Source organism: Eubalaena glacialis, chromosome 10, assembly GCF_028564815.1.
Source record: "Eubalaena glacialis isolate mEubGla1 chromosome 10, mEubGla1.1.hap2.+ XY, whole genome shotgun sequence".
Lineage (NCBI taxonomy): Eukaryota > Metazoa > Chordata > Mammalia > Artiodactyla > Balaenidae > Eubalaena > Eubalaena glacialis.
The window spans coordinates 66,412,449-66,436,282 of NC_083725.1; the positions used below are offsets into that span (position 1 = coordinate 66,412,449).

At 39.1% G+C, this 23,834-nt stretch overlaps 1 protein-coding gene across 1 annotated transcript in view; it reads right to left on the reverse strand.

Moving 5' to 3' along the window:
• The window catches only part of ACER3 (alkaline ceramidase 3), a 187,877-nt gene extending 168,037 nt beyond the window's left edge, over positions 1 to 19,840 (reverse strand). Inside the window, exon 1 of the mRNA XM_061202830.1 lies at positions 19,634 to 19,840. Coding sequence (XP_061058813.1) covers positions 19,634 to 19,736 — 103 coding nt within the window. The 5' untranslated portion in view covers positions 19,737 to 19,840. The remainder of the gene's footprint in view (positions 1 to 19,633) is intronic.
• Between the last annotated feature and the right edge of the window lie 3,994 nt (positions 19,841 to 23,834).

Sequence of the window (23,834 nt, forward strand, 5' to 3'; positions counted from 1 at the left end):
TAATCTCCAAAATATATAAACAGCTCATGCAGCTCAATATTAAAAAAACAAACAACCCAGTCCAAAAATGGGCAGAAGAACTAAATAGACTTTTCTCCAAAGAAGACATACAGATGGCCAAGAAACACATGAAAAGCTGCTCAACATCACTAATTATTAGAGAAAAGCAAATCAAAACTACAATGAGGTATCACCTCACACTAGTTAGAATGCGCATCACCAGAAAATCTACAAACAACAAATGTTGGAGAGGGTGTGGAGAAAAGGGAATCCTCTTGCACTGTTGGTGGGAATATAAATTGATACAGCCACTATGGAGAACCGTATGGAGGTTCCTTAAAAAACTAAAAATAGAATTACCATATGATCCAGCAATCCCACTACTGGGCATATACCCAGAGAAAACCATAATTCAAAAACACACATGCACCCCTATGTTCATTGAAGCACTATTTACAATAGCCAGGTCGTGGAAGCAACCTAAATGCCCATCGACAGACAAATGGATAAAGAAGATGTGGTACATATATACAATGGAATATTACTCAGTCATAAAAAGGAACGAAATTGGGTCATTTGTAGAGATGTAGATGGATCTAGAGACTGTCATACAGAGCGAAGTAAGTCAGAAAGAGAAAAACAAATATCTTATATTAACGCATATATGTGGAACCTAGAAAAATAGTACAGATGAACCGGTTTGCAGGGCAGAAATTGAGACACAGATGTAGAGGACAAACGTATGGACACCAAGGGGGGAAAGCGGCAGGGGGTGGGGTGGGGGTATGATGAATTGGGCGATTGGGATTGACATGTATACACTGATGTGTATAAAATTGATGACTAATAAGGACCTGCTGTATAAAAAAATAAATAAAATTAAATTAAAAAATTAAAAAAAAAAGAAATCAGAGACTGTCAGACTAGACCAGAAAGAAAAAAAGAAAAGAAAGGGAGAGAGAGAGAGAGCCAACTATAAGCCACTACAAGAAAAGCACTTTAAATGTAAAGATACAGAGAGGTTAAAACTAACAGGATAAAAAAGAAGTACCATGCCAATGCAAATTATAAGAAAGATGAATAGCTACATTAATATCAGGCAAAATAGACTTCAGAACATAGGATATTGCCAGAGAAAAAGGAGGACATTTCATAATGATAAAGGGTGAATACCTCAAGATTACATGACAATCCTGAAGTGTATATGCCTAAGAATGTAGCATCAAAACATATACGAATAGAAAAGAGATATAGAAAAATATACTACTAAAGTTGTAGTATAGTATTGGTGATTCCAATACTCTTCTTAATAATTAACAGAAACAGACAGAAATATCAGTAAATATACAGAAGACCTGAACAACACTAGCAACCAATTTGACCTGACATTTATAGAATACTACATGCATAAACAGTAGAATATATATCCTTTTCAAATCCGTGTGGAACATTCACCAAGTAAAACATGTGAAGAGCCATAAAACAAGCCAATAAGTTTAAAAGAATTTAAATTAAAAATACGTTTGAGGAACTTCCCTGGTGGTCCAGCGGTTAAGAATCCACCTTCCAATGCAGGGGAAGTGGGTTCAATCCCTGGTCGGGGAACTAAGATCCCACATGCCGCAGGGCAATTAAGCCCGCGCACCGCAGCTACCGAGCCCACACACTGCAACTAGAGAAACCCGTGCACTGCAACGAAGAGCCCACATGACACAACCAGAGAGAGAAGCCCGCACATCGCAACTAAGACCCAACACAGCCAAAAATAAAATAAATAAATAAATAAATACTTTTTTAAAAAATAAAAATATGTTTTCTGAACATAATGAAATTAAACTAGAAATCAATAACTAAAAGATACCTTGCAAATTCCAAATATTTGGTAATTAGACAACACACTTCTATATAACCTATAGTTTATTTCTACTTCCCCTGTGATTTCTTCTTTAACCTATGGGTTATGTAAAAGAAATCACAGGAAGAATGGAAATAAAGCATATTAAAATGTGTTGACACACAGCTATAGAGTGCTAAGAGTGAAATTTATAACTATAAATGATTCTAATTTTTTAAAATAAGGTCTAAAATTAGTGTTCTAAGCTTCTATCTCATGAAACTAAAAAAATAATAAATTGAATAAAAAATAAGTGAAAGAAAAAAAAGAATACAATAAGAAAAAAGTAGAGAAAATTAACATAGCAAGAAGTTGTACCTCTGACATGATTAATAACATTTAATAAACCACTAAGATGATTAATCAACAAAAAAAGACAGAATACACAAATTACCAATATGAGGAATGAAAGAGCAGAGATCACCTTAGAGTCTACAGACATTAAAAGACCAATAAGAGGGGCTTCCCTGGTGGCGCAGTGGTTGAGAATCCGCCTGCCGGTGCAGGGGACACGGGTTCGAGTCCTGGTCTGGGAGGATGCCACGTGCCGCGGAGCAACTAAGCCCGTGAGCCACAATTGCTGAGCCTGCGCGTCTGGAGCCTGTGCTCCGCAACAAGAGAGGCCACGATAATGAGAGGCCCGCGCACCGTGATGGGGAGTGGCCCCCACTTGCCGCAGCTGGAGAGGGCCCTCACACAGAAGCGAAGACCCAACACAGTCATGAATAAATGGATAAATAAATAAATAAATAAATAAATTTAAAAAAAAAAAGACCAATAAGAGAACATCAGAAAATTCAGCAATTTTCATAAAATAAATTTCTTGAAAAATACAACCTATAAAAAACTGACAAAAGAAACATAATGGAAAACAAAATTATAGACCAGTCTCTCTCATGAACAAAGATACAAAATCCTTAACAAAAATACAGTTGAGGACTTCCCTGGTGGTGCAGTGGTTAAGAATCCGCCTGCTAATGCTGGGGACACGGGTTTGAGCCCTGGTCCGGGAAGATCCCACATACCGTGGAGGAGCTAAGCCCGTGTGCCACAACTATTGAGCCTGCGCTCTAGAGCCCGCAAGCCACGACTACTGATCCCACGTGCCACAACTACTGAAGCCCGTGAGCCTAGAGCCTCCGCTCTGCAACAAGAGAAGCCACCTCAGTGAGAAGCCAGTGCACCACAACAAAGAGTAGCCCCCGCTCACCGCAACTAGAGAAAGCCCTCATGCAGCAACGAAGACCAATGCAACCAAAAATAAATAAATAAATTTATTAAAAAAAAAAAAAAATACAGTTGACCCTTGAGCAACACTGGGGTTAGGGAAGCCAACCCTCCAAGCAGTTGAAAATCTGAGCATAACTTTACAGTCCGCACTCTGCACCCACGGGCTCCACATCAGTGGGTTCAACCAACCATGGATCATGTAGTACTGTAGCACATATTCACTGAAAAAAAATCCCTGTATAAGTGGACTTGCACAGTTCAAACCCATGTTGTTCAAGGGGCAACCGTATTGGCAAATCAAACCCAGATATAGATTTATAGATATAGATATGGATATGGATATGGACATGGACATAGACAGAGATAGAGATGGAGAAATAGAGATGCTAATACATCATGTCAAATTGGCCAGGAAAGCAAAGTTGGTCCAACATTAAAAAATCAATCAACTGAATTCATCATATTAACAGAAAGGACAAAATCACTTCAATATATATAGAATAGTATTTGACAAAATTCAATGCCCACTAATGATAAAACTCAAGGAAGTCAGGAAAAGAAAAGAATTTCCTCAACCAAGAAGTCCTACAAAAAATCTACAGCTGGGGGCTTCCCTGGTGGCACAGTGGTTGAGAGTCTGCGTGCCAATGCAGGGGACACGGGTTCGAGCCCTGGTCTGGGAAGATCCCACATGCTGCGGAGCAACTAAGCCCGTGAGCCACACGGGCTGCGCGTCTGGAGCGTGTGCTCCACAACAAGAGAGGCCGTGATAGTGAGAGGTCCGCGCACCGCGATGAAGAGTGGCCCCCGCTCGCCGCAACTAGCGAAAGCCCTCACACAGAAACGAAGACCCAACACAGCCAAAAATAAATAAAAATAAATAAATTAATTTTTAAAAAAAAGAAAAAAAATTATAAAAAAATAAAATAAAATAAAATAAAGGACTTCCTAAAGAGAATCTTAAAATTTCAAAAAAAAAAAAAAATCTACAGCTTACCTAATAATAAAAAACCCCACCATATCTAATAATAAAATATTTAATGCTTTCCTCCTTAAATTAAAAAATAAAAATAAAAAAGGCAAAGCTGTTTGCTCATATCACTTCTACTCAACAACGTACTGGAAGGTCCTAGCCAGTACAGTAAGGGAAGAAAAATAATGCATAAAGATTATTGAAAAGGATGAAGTGAAACTTTCTATTCATAGATTACATGTTTACTTAGTGACAAAAAAATTAATAAGTTTAGCAAGGTAGAAGATATAAGGATGATAGACAAAAATCAATTTAAATATCTATGCTAGCAATAGAGAAACAATGAGAAAATGAAATTTTAAAAATATAATGTATAAGAACATCAAAAAATATAAAATACTTAGAAATAAATTTAACAAGATGTTTAAGACCTCTACAATGAAAACTACTGAGAGAAATTAAAGGAGACCTACATAAATGGAGAAATACAACATGGTGGATTGTAAGACTCATATTTTTAAGATGTCTGTTTTCCCCAAGACAATTTATAGATATGATACAATCCCAGTAGGCTTTTAAAATAAAAATTGATGTATTATCTATTTTATATAACAGATTACCTCAAAACTTAGCAGCTTAAAACATCAGACATTTATTATCTCACGTAATTTCTGAGAGTCAAAAATATGGAAGCAGTTCAGACTCAGGATCTCTCATGGGGATGCAGTCAAAATGTTGGCCAGCTCCAAAGTCATCTGAAGGACTAAATGGAGCTGGAAGGTCAACTTTCAAGATGGCTAATTCACCTGTCTGTTGGCTGGAGGCCTCAGTTCCTCATCACATAGACGTTTAATGACATGAGGGCTGTCTTCCCCCAGAGTGAGTGATCCAAGAAAGAGGCCAAGAGGGAAGCAGTCATGCCTTTTATAACCTAGTATCCAAAGTTTCATCACATTTCTTCTAATTTATTTTATTAGAAGCAAGGTACTAAATTTGGACCACACTCAAGGGGAAGGTAATTAAGTTCTACAGAGAAACAGCAAAGTGCACATCTTTTTTTTTTTTTTTTTTAAATCTATTAATCAGCATTTCTTTATTAGTGAGGCTGACTTTTTTTTTTTTTTTTTAATTCACGTTCTTATTTATTGATTGATTTATTTATTGATTGATTGCTGTGTTGGGTCTTCGTTTCTGTGCTAGGGCTTTCTCTAGTTGTGGCAAGCGGGGACCACTCCTCATCGCGTTGCGCGGGCCTCTCACTATCGCGGCCTCTCTTGTTGCGGAGCACAGGCTCCAGACGCGCAGGCTCAGTAATTGTGGCTCACGGGCCCAGCTGCTCCGTGGCACGTGGGATCCTCCCAGACCAGGGCTCGAACCCGTGTGCCCCGCATTGGCAGGCAGATTCTCAACCACTGCGCCACCAGGGAAGCCCAAAGTGCACATCTTTTTAAAACCACCATAATAGACAAGCTGATTCAAAAATTTATATGAAAATGCATAAGACCTAAATATCCAAAACAATATTTTAAAAGAACCAAGTTGGAAGATTTATAGTAGTTGATTTCAAGGTCTACTATAAAGCTATATATATCAAGACTCTGTGGTAATGGCATAAGGATATGCAAATACATCAACAGAGCAGAGAGCCCAGAAATAGACCTACATGTACAGCTCACTGATTTTTGACAAAGGAGCAAAAGCAATCCAATGGGGGGGGGAAATGTTTTTTCAGCAAATAATGCTGTAACAACTGGACATGCATATAAGAAAAAAATAAACTTCAATCCCTACCTCACACCATATATACAATGAATTTGAGATGGATATAGACCTAAATATCAAGCTATAACTATAAAACTTCTATAAAAGAATATGGGAAAATACCTTTATAATCTGAGGGTAGACAAAAGTTTTTTAACGGGATAAGGAAAGCAATAACTATTTAAAAAAAAAAGATAAATTAGACTCCATAAAAATTTTAAACTTCTCCTCATTAAAAGATACTTTTTAGAAAATGAATAGACAAAACATAGACAAGGAGAAAACAGTCACAAAACATCCATCTGATAAAAGGACTTACATCCAGAATATATAAGGAACCCTTGCAACTCAATAATAAAAAGACAACCCAGGCTTCCCTGGTGGCACAGTGGTTGAGAATCCGCCTGTCAACACAGGGGACATGGGTTCAAGCCCTGGTCCGGGAAGATCCCACATGTTGTGGAGCAACTTAGCCCATGTGCCACAACTACTGAGCCTGCGCTCTAGAGCCCGTGAGCCACAACTACTGAGCCCGTGTGCCACAACTACTGAAGCCCACGCACCTAGAGCCTGTGCTCCACAACAAGAGAAGCCACCGCAATGAGAAGCCCGCACACTGCAACAAAGAGTAGCCCCCGCTCGCCGCAACTAGAGAAAGTCCGCGCGCAGCAACGAAGACTCAACGCAGCCAAAAATAAAATTAATTAATTAATTAATTTTAAAAATAAAAAATAAAAAGACAACCCAACTTTTTTTAATGGGCAAAAGATCTGAAAAGACAATATACAAAAGAAGATATATGAATGTCCAAGAAGCACATGAAAATGTGCTCAGCATCTTTAGTTATCAGTAAATGCTAATTAAAATCACAATGAGATGCCATTATACGCACTCCAGAATGGATAAAATTAAAAAGTATGGCAACGCTAAATGTCCTTGAGTGTGTGGAGCACCCAAAACTTCCGTGATGAGGATGAAAAGTTACATCACTTTGGAAAAAGTCTTGCAGTCCCTTAAAAAACTAAACATAAACTAACTCTATGACCTGGTAATTCCACTTCTATGAATTTACCCAAGAAAGATGAAAAATATATGTTCACAAAAAGCCTTGTATAAGAATGTTCATAGCAGCTTTATTCATAATAGCCAAAAACTGGAAACAGTCCTAGTATCAATAGGTAAATGGATAAACTAACTATAGTATATTCATATAATGAAATACTACTCAGCAATAAAAAGGAACAAACTACTGATTCAACAGCAGGACAAATCTCGTTTCTCATAGACACGAATCTTAAATGGACTAATAAAGATTTGTTTTTAATTTTAACTTCTAATATAGTAAATACCAATAGACTTAACTCACAAAGTTCTCCAGGGTTCTCAATAATTTTAAATGTGTAAAGGGGTCATAAGACCAAAAAGTCTGAGAACCTCTGATCTAATAAAAGTTGAATATAGGCATGCCCTACAATCTAATAATTATACTCCTAAATATATAGATACTCTTACACTTGTGTGTACCAGAAGATGTACAAGAATGTTCATAGCATTATTTGTAATATCAAACACCTGGAAACAACAAAACATCCAACGACTGAAGAATGGATAAATCAATATATTCATACAGTGAAATTCTAAACAGTAAGAAAAAAAATGAACTATCTAACCTATCAACGTAGATAATTCTCAGGAACATGGATGATACTAAGGACCACAATTTGAGTGAAAAAAACGAGTTGTAGAAGAATGTATGTATAGTAAAATTCCACTCACATAAAATGTAAAACAAGCAAACCTAAACTGTATTTTCTAGGAATGCATAAGTGGGAAAAGACTAGGAAACGAAACACTAAATTAAGGATAGTGGTTATCTCTGAAGAAAAAGGAAGAAGATGGGATGAGGGAAGGGCACATAGGGGGCTAAATGTTTACCCAATGATGGCTGTTCTTAACCAAAGAATAGTCTTCCTTTATCAAGGTCATAATTCTCTTCAATTGTCAAGCTTTAAATTGGACATTCCTAGAATAGTGAGAACAAAGAATATCCATTTGATTGGCAAGCCTAATTGAATCAACTCCAGTGATCAACAGATCAACAGAATATCAGACAACAAAGCCTCACATCTACTTTTAAAAAGCATGTGTGTACATGGGGACAACTTATGGAATGGGAGAAAATATCTGCAAACGATGCAACTGACAAGGACTTAATTTCCAAAATATATAAACAGCTCATACAACTCAATATCAAAAAAACAAACAACCCAATCAAAAAATGGGCATTAGACCTAAATAGGTATTTCTCCAAAGAAGATATACAGATGGCCAATAGGCACATGAAAAGATGCTCAACATCACTAATTATTAGAGAAATGCAAATCAAAACTACAATGAGGTATCATCACCTCACACCAATCAAAATGGCCATCATCAAAAAGTCTACAAATAATAAATGCTGGAGAGGGTGTGGAGGAAAAGGAACCCTCCTACACTGTTGGTGGGAATGTACAATAAATTGGTGCAGCCACTGCGGAGAACAGTATGGAGGTTCCTTAAAAACCTAAAAATAGGGTTACCATATAATCCAGAGTCCCACTCCTGGGCATATATCCAGAAAAGACAAAAACTACCACAATGTTCATAGCAGCACTATTTACAACAGCCAAGACATGGAAGTAACCTAAATGTCTAGGTATTTACCTATGAGAAATGAAAATATATATCCACAAGAAGACCTGTACAAGAATGTATATCACAGCTTTATGGTTACCAGAACCTGAAAACAGCCAGGTGTCCATCAACAGGAAAATAGATAAACTATGTTATATTCATACAATGGAATACTAATTGGCAATAAAAAGGAACTACCAACACATGCAACAACATGAATATCAAAAATACTATGCGAGTGAAAGAAGCCTGACACCAAATAGTAAATATTATATAATTCTACTCACATGCAGTCCTAGAATGAACAAATCTAATGTATGGTGAAGAAAAAAATCAGAACAGATAGTTGCCCTGGAGAGAAGGGGGAAGGTGAAGGTGAGAATTACAGGGAAGGGGCGTGAGGAACTTTCATGTTTGACAGTAAAGTTCTCTATCTTGATAGGGGTTTTGGTTATGCATATAAATGCACTTCTTAAAATTCAGCAAATACACACGATTTGTGCATTTACATTGAATACAAATTTTACATCCAAAGAAAAAACAGAGAATTGAACTTTAGTTAATGATATGTATGTTGAAGTATTTAGAGGGAAAGTATACAGATGTTTGCAATTTACTTTAAAATGTATCAAAAAATAAAATGAATTGATAGAGAGAGGAATGGATAAATAGATATATGATAAAATAAGTACTGTATACTGAAATGTTATTGGTAGGATTTAGGCAATAGGTGAATGGATAATCACTGCAAAATTCTTCTAACTTTGCTGTACATGTAAAAATATTCATTAAAAAAAGGGGCTTTTCATGCCATATTTACTATTTGGCCTTTATCCTTCAGTCAATAGAAAGTCTTCAAATGGAAACAGAAGAAGCACCTAATTCTGTAAGGAGTAATCAGTCAAGGTTTAAAGAGGTATCCACTGACTGGGAATGCAGCTACAAATGACAAGGGAACAGCAGATGCAAAAGCAATCGGGTTAAGGTTGTGCGGCACACTAGACACTCCAACTGACCTTTCCACTGAAAACATCTAAAAATTCTGGTATATTCACAAAATATTCAAATAAATGAAACAAAGAAGGAAGAAAGGGAAGAGGGGTGAAGGGAGGGGAGGTCCACCAAGGTGAGCGGTCAGATAGGAGACCTCCCCAAATAAAGGCTTAACTTCCCTACCCCAATCCCTAAACTCAGTGTTTGCTCTTACGGCCTTTCAACTGTTTAAATGAGGCCCACTCACATTAGTAATCTTCACTTAAAGTCAAATGACTGTAGGTGTTAACCACATTTACAAGATTCCTTCAGAGCAATACCTAGATCAGTATTTGATTAAGTAACTGGATACTGTAGCCAAGCCAAGTTCACACATAAAACTAACCATCACAGATAAGAAGGCCCAACTATAACAAAGCAGGATTTATTTTTTAAACTTATTTTGACTAGATTCCAATTTGACTTTTACTGAGCACCTAGTATTTGCCAGGCACTTCCCTGTGCGTTTTCACATGTATCATGCCATTTAATTCTCACAACCCTACCAAATATTCATTGTTCTCATTTTATAGAAAATAAACTGGTACAAAGAATGATTAAGTGATTTACCCAAAGTCACAATGTTCAATGGAGCAACGTTCAGAGAGGATTCTGATTCTGACTTCAAGTCATTATGTCAGGTACTTTTCCCACAGGAAAGCATGTAGGGTTTCATGTCACCATAAACTGCTTTTGCTGTCTCTTTTGGGCTCAATCATTTTTCTGGGTGCTAAAATATTTCTTCATGCCCTTACTTTTTTTTTTTTTTTTTGACTGCGTTGGGTCTTCGTTGCTGCGCGCGGGCTTTCTCCAGTTGTGGCGAGCCGGGGCTACTCTTCGCTGTGGCGCGCGGGCTTCTCATTGCATTGGCCTCTCTTGTTGCCAAGCACGGGCTCTAGGCGCGCGGGCTTCAGTAGTTGTGGCTCCCGGGCTCCAGAACGCAGGCTCAGTAGTTGTGGCGCACGGGTCTAGTTGCTCCGCGGCACGTGGGATCCTCCCAGACCAGGGCTTGAACCAGTGTCGCCTGCATTGGCAGGCAGACTCCCAACCACTGCGCCACCAGGGAAGCTGCCCTTACTTATTTATTTTAAAATACTCTTTGTTGCACTACTGAAAACTCTCCAGGTGAGTGTTTTTTTCTGCCCACTATGAAACAGTTGGCAAAGGAACAAGGGTAGAACCCTAAAATCAAAGAAACAACTTAAAATTTCAACCTGAAATAATAGTGTACTGGACAAAACTTTAAATGTTTACTATTCTCTGTATTCCAGTTAGCAAAGCTGCCCAAATTACAATTTGAGGTATTTGTTCTCCTTATTTACCAATACATCAATTACTGTTCCATTAAAATAAGTAAATAGGGACTTCTCTGGCAGTCCAGTGGTTAAGACTCTGCGCTTCCACTTCAGGGGGCACAGGTTTGATCCCTGGTTAGGGAACTAAGATTCCATATGCTGCACAGTGCAGCCAAAAAAAAGGAAATAAATCATTTCTTCCAACAGGTGCTACCAAATGACAATTTTTCCTAGTTAAAATCTTGGATGACCTAGGTAAATGCTAAATCAAGATTAGACTTCAAACTGTACTTAGCCTTCAAGTACAGTAGTTTCTCCTAATCTGCGGTTTCACCTTCCAAGCTTTCAAATACCCATAGTCAACTGCAGTCTGAAAATATTAAATGGAAAATTCCAGAAATAAACAATTCATAAGGTTTTAACTGTGCACCATTCTGAGTAGCATAATGAATCTTGCACCGTCCTGCTCTGTCCCGCCTAGGATCCTGAACCATCAACATCATCTGCTCCTGACATCCAACCATCCACATCATTATGGTTCAATGATCCAGGATCACCCAAAGCAAATTAATCTCCTTCTCTGAATAATTAGAAGTTAATAGTAGCCTAACACTAGGTCACAATACCTTCTCATCATGTAGGCATTTTATCATCTCAGATTATCACAAAAATAAGGGTAAGTACAGTACAATAAGATATTTTGAGAGAGACCACATTCACATAACTTTTATTACAGTATATTGTTATAACTGTTCTATTTTATTATTAGCTGTTATTAATCTCTTATTGCGCTTAATTCATAAATTAAATTTTACCATAGGTATGTATGTATAGGAAAAAACACAGTACATACGGTTGACCCTTGAACAAAACAGGCTAGAACTGTGCAGATCCACTTACAACTAATTTACTAACTATAGACCAAAGTCTAAAAGATAGTTTGGTTTGAGCTTCGCTTAGGTATTGGGAACAAATGAAAAGAAAACTGTTTCTAAAATGAAAATGTAATATGTTCAATTTTAAATTCAATTTAGCTCATTACCCAGAACAATCATTTTCAAACTTTGGTTCACATGCAGTATTTTTGGCCTGTTACTGCTGGGGGCAGGGTGGGGGAGGGGGGGTGGTGATCAACACCTAACTTGATTTTCAAGTTAGAAACCTAGGTTCCAGTACCAGCCCTGTGATCCTGAACAAGTCACTTATCCTTTTGAACCTGGTTCCTTACATACAAACAGTGATAACGCTTACACCCCATAGGAAAAAAAGAATTAACAGTGTTTTTTGAACTATAAAGTCTTGCTTCTCCAAGTATAATCTCCAGACCAACAGCATTGGAGTCATCTGATAGCTTATAAGAAATGCAGAATCTAAGGCCACATTCCAGACCTACTGTACTGGAATATGAATGTTAACAAGACCTCCAGGTAATTCACATGCACATTAAAATCTGAGCAGAACTACTATAAAGCACTCTACAGATGTTAGGTATCTTCACCATAAAAAAAAAAAAGTTAATTAGGAGCTCTTTTTGTTCTGAGGAAGTCCTATTACCTGGTAACTCATTAACAATATGACATCAACAATATTTGACATCATCCTCCTCAGCTCTACCATTTCCCATACTGAGAAACTACTGAACGTGGATTCTGGTCTAGGTTTCATAACTAATTGGCAATATAATCTTGAGCAAATCATGTGAACTCTCAAGGTCCTTCTCCTTACATGTAAAATGAGGTTAGACCACTAGTTACCAACCTGAAGTCTCTGGACCCACTGGGGTCTGAAAAAGTAGTAATGGAGGGAGGCAAGATAGTATGATAGTTAAGTGCATAGCTTTAGAATCAAATGGCCCTTGGGTCACTTAGGTTCTGCCACTTAATAATGTTGACCTAGGGCAAGTTACTTAACCTTCCTAAACTTTAAAAGAGTTGTTATAAGGATTATAATAAGGGTTCGTATAAGATAATATACACATAGAGCTTTGTACATTGTGTCCCATAATGTTAGCTTTTATTATTTCTATTGGCTATTTTCAGTATCTCAAAAATCATATTTATCTGAAATAAGGCTGCAATGAAATTATTATGCTCTTTTGCTTTGGACGAGAATTACATCAGTATATTAAGGTAATACATTGCCTTATCTCATATATCTCATATGGATCAATACAGTGTAGTAACAGTGACTAGATCTCCTCTAATTGACAGTCACATGTGCCTTTGATTATTTGAAATGGGGATAAAGTACATTAATAATTATAATTTATGTAGAAATAATAAGAAGTTACAATTTATATAAAAATAATAATAAATTCATGGGGCCCATGACAGAAAATAATGAAATGCTTCTTTCTAATGAAAAAGTTAAAATAGACACTACGTCACCATATGATCCAGAAATTCCACTTTTGGGTTGAAGAGATATTTGTACACCCATGTCACAGCCTCACTATTCACTACAGCCAAGAGGTGGAAGCAACCCATGTGTCCATCAATGGATGAATGGATAAGCAAAATGTAGTGTATACATACAATGAAATATTATTCAGCCTTTGGAAAGAAGGACATTCTAACACATGCTACAAAATGCTACATAAGGACATTATGCTAAGTGAAATAAGCCAGTCACCAAAACAAAAAAACAAACAAAAAAAAAAAACTCACTGTTGGTTCCACTTATATAAATTCATAGAGACAAAAAGCAGAAGATTGGTTGCCAGGGTCTGCGGGGGAGGAGGGAATACGGAGTTGTTAAATGGAAATGGAGTTTCAGTTTTACAAGATGAAAAGAGTTCTGGAGATTGGTTGCACAACAGTGTCAGTGTACTTAACACTACAGAACTGTACACTGAAAAATGGTTAAGACGGTAAATTTTATGTTATGGGTGTTTTTCCACAATGATTAATAAATAAATAAATACACAAACAAACAACCAGCTAGCTGGTATGGCAGTTCTTCCAGCACTAACACTGTAAAGCCTTTATGCTTTAAGTTTTTAATAAGCACCCCTTCCTTGCATTCCAAAGTACCATATACATATGTCCATCACAGCACCCGGAACAATTTACTGGCAGTCTCTGACTGTATAAATTAAATCTAAACCCTTTGGTACACTAAATTTGACCCTTCATTTGGCCTTCGTTCTTCAGTGGACTTACGGTGTTTCTGAGCTATGAGTCAGAGGCAGTGATGCTTGCTCATCAATAACCCTCAGGAAAAAGACTATCTTCCTTTAGGTGACAGGATGTCACTCCACCAGCCCACAGAATCCCATGGCCAAAAGAAGCCTGAAGCACGCTCACTTCCTTGAGGCTACTATTCAGAGAAGATAGTGGGAAGGGGCCTGAAAAAACGAAAGGAAAAGGGTGCAAGGAGGTACAAGCAGCTAGATGCCTTGAGTGGCATATGTGTACGGCAGGGGCAGCTGATTAAAGCCTCTCTAGTCTTGTGCTGCACTGGCAATGAAGGACAGACTCCTTTATCCCATCTAAGCAAATCCCATCATAAAAGCGAAAAGACTGAGGGTTGCCCTGCTTCCCTTCTGCCCAATTCCTATGAATAGGATGGGGAGAGGGGCAGCAAACCTGTGAGAAGAGACAACACCTACCTAGCTTGAATCATCCTAGCCCAAGGACAAAAGGGAGATAGCTGGATGGTCCTACCAGAAGTTACCATCCATTCTCCCCATCCATGAAAGTCTTACTAGCCAGGTTACCCCCTCAGACTGAAGTAGCTCCTATGAAACCCATAATTAGGATTTTAAAATATTTTTTAGCTTTCTGATAAATAAACCCTCCTTTATAATATATCAAATTTTAAACATTCTTCTTTCAAATACATTTTTAGGAATGCATTTCCCTTGAAAGTAGGAAATGCCTATTTGAACTTATCTGTTCATACCTCTACTGGCTTATTAGCTACCTTGAACAGAGAGACAGTCTTTGTATAGTTTTGTATTTTAAGTCAAGACAAAATAAGTTTTCAATAAATATTTGCTGAATAAATTAAACATTCTGAAAAAAAATTTAACCGGGTAATTCTCCCTTGAGGCCATAATTAAAACACAGAATTCCCTTCTGCTTCCCTTTAGGAAATATTTCTTCCATAAAAACGACAGCACCTGAAATTCCACTTCCTGTGACAGTGTTTCTTGGTAGAAAGAGTTGTCAGACCTATATTTGAATACCATTTCTGCCACTTAATAGCTGTACGACAATGAGCAAGTTACTTAACTTCTCTAAGACTCAGTTCCCTCACCTATAAAATGGGGATAACACCACCTACTTACTAGGAATGTTACTAGGATTAGAAATACACAAGCAGTCTTCACTTTGCAGAGTTCTAATATGCACAAATTTCAGTTACCACAGTTTCTTTAAACAATACCGATTCCCCGACAACACAATTCAAATTTCAGTTACCACAGTATATTAACTGTGAATAACTGAATACAGTACAAACTTCACTACTAGATCTTCAATCCACAAATGACTATGTAAATAATAGAAGCACATCACGATCGGTGACTAACCAAGTCACTTCTTTTAAAGTTTGTTGGTGGATTTGACAAAATAAATTGCAAAGGAACAACAATTAGGCCGTTGGTGGACTCCTCACCAGTAACAGTAAAAGCCAGGATACAATGGTATAATATCTTCAAAGTGCTGACAGAAAAATCTCTCTCTGCCTAAATTTCTAACTATAGATAAAAGACCAGGGCAAAGTCTGTTGGTGTTTAGTCACTGCACATCTGTTATTCAGTTCATGTACAGACGGCAAAGCATGTAGCTGAGTTGCCTCCTTGTCTCCTGGTGATGAATGTATGTGACATGTTACAAAAATGGATAATTGAAAGGTGGAACAGGCCAACAATGATGAAAGTGCAGCAAAGAAACAAAAAGTAATAGTGTTAAGGGGGTGGGGGAGGGATGGATTGGAAGTTTGGGATTAGTAGATGCAAACTATTATATAGAGAATGGATAAACAACAAGGTCCTACTGTACAGCACAGGGAACTATATTCAATATCCTGTGATAAACCATGATGGAAAAGAATATGAAAAAGAATGTATATATGTATAACCAAATCACTTTGCTTTACAGTAGAAATTAATACAACATTGTAAGTCAACTATACTTCAATAAAATTTTTTTAAAAAGTAATAGTGTTGGAAATAAAATCCCAATCAAACATAAACGGAGTTATAGAAGAAATAACTGACCATGACAATGTTGACCCTGTTGCCATTCGAGAGACTAGATATGCAGCCAGAGGAACTTAGTGAAGGCAAACTTATCAACACAAATGAAGAAAGTGGTTGTGAGAAAAGGATGAAGATGGAACAGAAGTGACACCAGCAAAAACTCTGCATTACAGGAACTCTCAGAAATATTTCACAATATTGAAAGTGCAAAGAATGAAATGTTGGAACCTGGTCCAAAGTTAGAAAGGAGCATGACAATCCACCAAGGCATAGAAAAAAATACTCATTCCATATCATAAGTTACATGACAAGAAAGCAAGTACTACTCAAATTACTCTAGATAAGTTCTTCTACAAAGAAATAACACATTTTAATTCTCAATGTTTTCAATGTTTTAAATTACAGTGTACTAAATATTAGTTTTAACATTTTTTTCATTTCTCCATATATTTATGACTAACAATAAGAGGATTTACAATGTTTGACAAAAATGTGTAAAGGTCACGGAATACTCATAACTTTTCTCATTGATTATGAAGATTACTTTGCCAGGTTTTAACTTGCATGGTCATTTGTACTGTCCCATACTACCATGCAAAGTACCTGTAACTTCTGGCACATCAAGGCACTTAGTATTTCACAACTGAAGAGAAACTGGCTACCTTTTCCCCTGATTCTTACAATCCACCCAAACAAAAAAGGAATATGAGCTCATCTTAGATAACGTTAAGAAGACAGCGTTTCAGGTTTTTCAGTGACTAAGAACTGTTGCCATCTTTACATGCAATTCCCCAAACTTGTCCTTAGATTACCCAAAACACACCCCCCCCAATGCTGCAAGATAGGCTTCCTGAATAGTTATTCAATTTTTCATCTGTGATAGTATACTACTTCATGCTTGTCCTCATCCCCTGCATGCAGGGGCAAAACAATGAATGTGTGATAGAAGTAATATGGTATAGTAGCTTTAGAGTCAGACCTCAACTTGAATACTACCTCTACCCCACTTTTTGCAACCTTAGATAAATTACTTGTTAGAGTTTCAATTTCCTAATCTGTGAAATAAGGATAATAATGCCTTCTTTTTGGAATTATGGTAAATATCGAAAAAGATAAGATATATGAAGTGCTTAGCAAAGTGTGGTACATAGTAAGCACTTATATATAGCTATTATCACCATTATTATTATCCTGAATATTTCTATCATTATTGTAAATATTATAATGATGATAAAGTTGCATTTGTTTTAAACACATTATTAATCAGCCTATTTTTCAAAGATCAAGTCTCTTACTCAAAGATATGATAGACACACACCACTTGCTGGGTGAGAAGGTTGACCTCAACCTCCTCCAGATCATTTTCTCCCAAGGTACAAGTGCAAAAGGCTGCCAACACTCACTCATCCTGTTCTTGCAACCCCTGATTCCTATGTCAAAACCCCCCCTGACGGCTGCTCAGAGTTTCCTCTTCTGAGGTCATTAAGAACTAAAGCCATTTCCCATTTCTCAGAGCTATCTGTCAGAACAGTAGTATCTTGCTGTCTCATAACTCACATGACTTAACTGTCAGTTTTCTCTTTTGATTCTAATCCTTCATTCTAAACTAAGAGTCATTATTACCTATATTGACCCATAAAGCTGCAAAGGACCTAAAGGCCAACTAAAGCCAACCCCTTTTCTCTACCAAACAATTAATTCCCCCTAAAATATCCATGTGAGTTAGTTGAGCAAGGTCTGTTTGAACACTTTCAGTGACAGAAAGCCCTCTACCTCTCAAATCAACCCAATCAATGATTATAACTTTAAAATTTTCCTTACGTTGAAGCAAAACCTCTCCCCTTACAGGCAGTTTCCACCCATAGGCTCTAATTCCACATTCTAGAGAAATACAGAAAGCTTAACTGCTCTATATCACAGCCCATTCAACATTTTAAGAACCCTGAGTTTCACTTTTCCACATTACAAATTTCTAGTTCAGAAAGCACAATTTTAAGTCCCTTCTCTTGTGGACCTCCTCTGGACCATGTATGGGCTTGCCAACGTGATCTAACAGCAAATTGGTAAAGCACTTCCTTTGCCAACATTTGAGCTGCCGAGTAATTATACTACAAATGACCCCTTTGCCCATATTCATCCATTATTATATAAAAATTATTAATTTAAGCTAGTAGTTCACGAAAAGTAACTCTCAGCCTAAATCACAGTTTAAAGGGAATAGTACTAAAAGTCTTAAAAACTACCAAAAGAGTTCTCTTTTTTTTTTTTTTTTTTAATCCTAGCCAATTACTGGGAATGCAATAAAGTAGGATCAGCTGGCATGAAAGTCTTGCCTCTTTCCTACAAAGCCAAACACATGTCTGGGACAAAGACCCAACAATGGGAAGGTTAACTAAAAAAGAGTTTTGCTTCACGTCCTAAGAAAGTTGAGCCAATTAGAAGAAGGCAGTAATAGTGAGCCAAAAAATATTCTCTGTACTTTGCCAGAAGCAGGTAACTGAAGAAGGATCAAATTTTGTGCTCTCAAAACTTGACCACAGCAAACTACAGAAAAACAAGTGGCAGATTTTTCCCGTTCCTAGCCTGGAAGGAACAATCATCTGGGGAAATACACACACACACACACACACACACACACACACACACACACACACACAGCACCCCAAGAGGCCAGTCAGGGGCAGCAACTAGAGGAGGATTCTTCCCCAAGTCCTCAGAAGGTGTAATCAGTGGAAGTAGCGTCCTCAGAAGAACCTTAACCTTCGTCAGGTAGTCGGAGAGGAGGCAGAGTGGAGTAGGGACTTGATCCCTTGTGCTCTTAGGAACCTGGCACGAGCCGGAAGGTACAGACTAGATGCTGCCTTCTACTCCTGGTGCAAGGAGAGAGCTGAATGATCGTACTCAGAAAGGAGGTGATCGCTGGTACCCGAAGATATCCTGGGTGAGAGTGGGCTGGGGGGTGAGTGTGGGGGTAGGTATCTGAGACCGGGAAAACCGTTCCCTGGAGGTGACCGAAGGAGGACTCACAGGAACAGAGAACGAGGAAGGGAAAGACCGCGTTTTTACGTATTTGGGGGAAGATTGAGCTAGGACCTGTTCCCTTCTCCTGTGTCCTTGCGACGAAGGTGGTGGCAGCAACAGTAGGAGCAGGTGTCCCGGGCCCTCATTCAAATAAGCAGAGTCCCCCACTGTCCCAAGCTCTACTCAGGCTGCCCCCACTTGCCCCTCCGGCAGCGGAATCCCCATTCCCAACCCTGCCCCTCAGGCTTCCCCTAAGGTCCAGCAGGGGCTCTCCACATATCTTCCGCCCCCCCAACCTCGAGGCCCCCCTCAACCCGTCCAGACCGGCCCTCCTCACCCGCCACACTGGATTCCCCTAGCTGCTGCCTTCCTCCGCAGCTTTCCTGTTCCTGTCCCCTGGCCCGGTCTCCCCACGCCACCTCCCCCGGCCAGGCCCCGTGCCTCCCCCGGCGGCCAGGTCCGCCCTCTCCCTTCCTCACGCGGCGTCTCCCCTTCAGACCGGCGCCCTCCCTCCCTCGCTCCCGCCTCAGGCCGGCACCCGCACTCACAGAACTCGGCGATGTACCAGGTCACCGCGTAGTTCTCTTCGCACCAGTCCAGCGTGGAGGTCGTGGGGCCCCAGTAGCCCTCGCGGTCTCCGGCCGGAGCCATAGCGTGCGCCGCCGCCGCCGCCCAAGCGCTCCGCTCGTTGCGCTCGGTTCCGCGGGTTCCCAGGCCGGCTCTAGCCCTGCTGGCGCGCTAGCCTCGCACTCCACCCGCTCTCCCTCCCCGAGGGGCGGGGCCCGGCGCCGTCAGAGACCCGCCCGGCCGGAGACCCCGCCCACCGCGGCCGGCGCAGGGCCCAGCCGGAGGGCGCCGGGACTGCCCTGCCCCCTCCTTCCCAGGGAAGGGGTGTGAGCTGGGCCACTGGCCCCGCCTCGAAACGCCCTTGACTGTGGGTTGGGCGTTCCTGACATCCCCGAGGCTGTTTTCTATCTGGATGCTTGAGCTTCTGGTGAGGGGGGGAGGGAGAGGGGGAGGAGGAGGGAGAGGGGGAGGGGGAGGGGGCGGGGGGTTGATTTTACTGCGGCGGGGGTGGGATGAAGGCTTCAATCAAGCCCTGGCTTGATTAAACTAGTGCAGGGACGCACCTCAGTGTCTTTCTTCGGCCACAGGCCTGAAAAGGAGCTCAGAAACCGAATACTCCCAGCCCCGCCGGGGACTCCCAGGAAATAATAATTTTCTGATAAAGGTGTGTCACCTAGGAACAAAGGGAAAGGGCAACAAACCCCGGACCGAGCAAAAAGAAGGGGGAGGGGGGGACTTCGGGATCCTAAAAAACAGTGCAGCCAGAGCACTAAAGCAGAGTTTACCTGCTTCCGTTTGGGCTTACAAGCCCAGAAGTTTCTACCTTCTAGCAATCTATAATTGTGTCCTACTCTTCAGGCAACCAACAGCCTCCCCTACTACCAGCCTCAAGACCCTAATACTCCTCAGAGCTGCTGGAAGGATCTTTTTAAAACACGAATGCAACCGCCCCCTGCCCCTTGTGTTCAGCTACACCAAACTCTTCCCTAGCTCAGAATGTGCAGGGTCCACTCCCATCTTCCTGCCTTAGCTCCTGCAGTTCAGCTGGGACTGCCTGCCTTCCTCTCTTCTCCATTTAGCTAATTTCCACTGGTCCTTTAGAATCCAGCTTCCTGAAACCCTCCCTGACTCTCATCCCCAAGAGCTCCCTTGACCTTTGTTCACATCCTCCAGTGATAGATACATCCTGATCTGAAAATTTGATTTCCATTCTTTATGGTCCTAACACCCAGGACTCCGCCTGACCAAGCAGTTCGAAATGAAGAGTATAGTTAAGGATGACACAACTGCTATTTTCTAAAGAAATAAGTCAATTAAGGTGTAATCGAAGGTAAAAGAAAAAACAAGGAGAGATGAGGCACCCACAGCCTCTCTACAAAGTGACCCTACCGGATGAAAGATGCAGAACCTTTACTTGCAGGGTGCAAAACCTAGGAATAGAGGCTGTGTTATAATAGAAATAGTGGGATATCGAAATTTTTCTTTTGAACAGCAGACATTGAGCTTCTGCTATGTACCCTGCCTTTGGCTGAGTGCTAGGAACACATGGAGGTAAACAGTAAAGATTCAAGATGGCAGTCTCTGGAGAGATCAATAAAATTGAGGTGTGGGAAAACTTCTATTTCTAGTCATTTTTTATCTTGTCCTCTAAAATTTCTGTCTCGTGTGTTCTTAATATGTATATTAATCATAAGTATATATAATTTATAAATGAATAAATATACATATATTTGTATACTCATAATGAATATGCAGAAATACATACTAAAAGTGATTTGCTGATGACATTGCAATAAAAACTGTAGAGACCACAACCGTAGACTGTGATAGTACTTGCTAGGAGTAAAGCAAAAATTAGGGCTTTGCAGGAGCCCTTATGTGGAAAGAACCCCTAACTCAGCCAAATGACTCAAAGCAGGGGATGAGGCCTTGGCTAAATCAATACCTTGCCACATCACCAGTTACAGGGGTGTGGGACCTACCATGACCAGGACAAAATTTAGAAGAGAAAAGTTAATTTTTCTCACCAAGACAAAAGGTGCACTGCAGTAGTATCGCTCAGAAAACACAAATGTATTTCATAGGTTCTTCAGCAATGTCTGTCCTCCTTTCTCTCTTTTCTAAAAAACTCCCCCCACCCCCTAGTATAAATGCAATGCATGGAAATGTAAGGAACCCAGAACAGCCAAAACTATCTCGAAAAATAACAAAATTGGAGGACTTACACTTCGCGATTTCAACACTTAATACAAACCTACACTAATCAAGACAGTGTAGTACTGGCATAAGGATAAACACATAGATCAATGGAATAGAATTGAGATTCGAGAAATAAAAACTGTAAATTTATGGTCAGTTGATTCTCAACAAGGATGCCAAGGGAATGAATAGTCTTTTCAACAACGGGTGCTGTGACAACTGGATATCAATATGCAAAAGAATGAAATTAGATTCCTTCCTGCCATAATAAACAAAATTTAACTCAAAATGGATCATAGACTTGCATGTAAGAGCTAAAACTATAAACTCGTAGAAGTTTATATAAAAGTAAATCTATTGTGTAACCTAGGGTTAGACAATAGTTTCTTTTATAAAATACCAAAAACACAGGTGACAAAAGAAAAAATAGATAAACTGGACTTCAACAAAATTTAAAACTTTTGATACAAATGATACCAAAAATAGGAGAAAACATTTGCAAATCAGATATCTGATAAGAGACATATTCTGAATATATAAAGAACTCCTCCAACTCAAAAAAAGAAAAATAACCCAAAAAAATGGGGAAAGCAACTGAATAGACATTTCCCCAAGCAAGATATACAAGTGGCCTATAATCACATGAAAAGATGTTCATATTTGCCATACAAGAAATGCAAATCAAAACCACAATCAGAGACGTGGATGAACCTAGAGACTGTCATACATAGTGAAGTAAGTCAGAAAGAGAAAAACAAATATTGTATATTAACACATATATGTGAAATCTAGAAAAATGGTACAGATGAACTGGTTTGCAAGGCAGAAATAGAGACACAGATGTAGAGAACAAACGTATGGACACCAAGGGGGGAAGTGGGGGTGGGGGTGGGGGTGATGAATTGGGAGATTGGGATTGACATGTATACACTGATGTGTATACAATGGATAACAAGAACCTGCTGTACAAAAAATAATTAAAATTCAAAAAAAATAACCCACAGTCAGATGCTACTTCACACACAATAAGATGGCTATAATCAAAAAGACAAACAATATGGGATTTCCCTCGTGGTCCCGTGGCTAAGGCTCTGCACTCCCAATGCAGGGGCCCCCGGTTTGATCCCTGGTCAGGGAACTAGATCTCACATGCTGCAACTAAGAGTTCACATGCCACAACTAAAGTTCCCACATGCCGCAACTAAAGATTCCCCACGCCGCAATGAAGATCCTGCACGTGGCAGCGAAGATCCTGCATGCTGCAACTAAGACCAGGTGCAGCCAAATAAATAAATAAATAAATAGACAAACATTAACAATTGTTAATAAAGATATGGAGAAATTAGAACACTCATACATTGCTGGTATGTAAAATGATGCAGCCACTTTGAAAAACAGTTCCTTAAAATGCTAAGTGGAGTTACCATATGATCTAATAATTCTACTTTTAGGTATATATATATAATACTACTTCAAAAGACTTGAAAACATATGTCCACAATAAATTGTACAAGGATGTTCATAGCAGCGTTACTCTCAATAGCCAAAGAGTGGAAACAAAGCAAATTCCATCAACTGATAAATGAATTAATAAAATGTGGAATATCCATACAATGGAATATTATTTGGCAATAAAAAGAAATGAAATACTGATACATGTTACAACGTGGATGAGCCTAGAAAACTATGCTGCATCAAAGAAGTCAAACACTAAAGGGTACATATTGTATGATTCTGTTTATATAAAACATCCAGAGCAGGCAAGTCTATAGAATAGAAAATAAATCAGTTGTTGGCTGAGAGAGGGAATAGGAATGCAGAGTGACTGCTAGTGGGTACACACTGGTTCCTTCGGGGATGATGAAAGTGTTCTAAAATTAGTTTGTGGTAATGGTTGCACAACTCTAAATATGCAACAACAAAAAAAATGAATTGTATACTTTTTTTAAAAATAATTAATTTATTTTTATTTTTGGCTGTTTT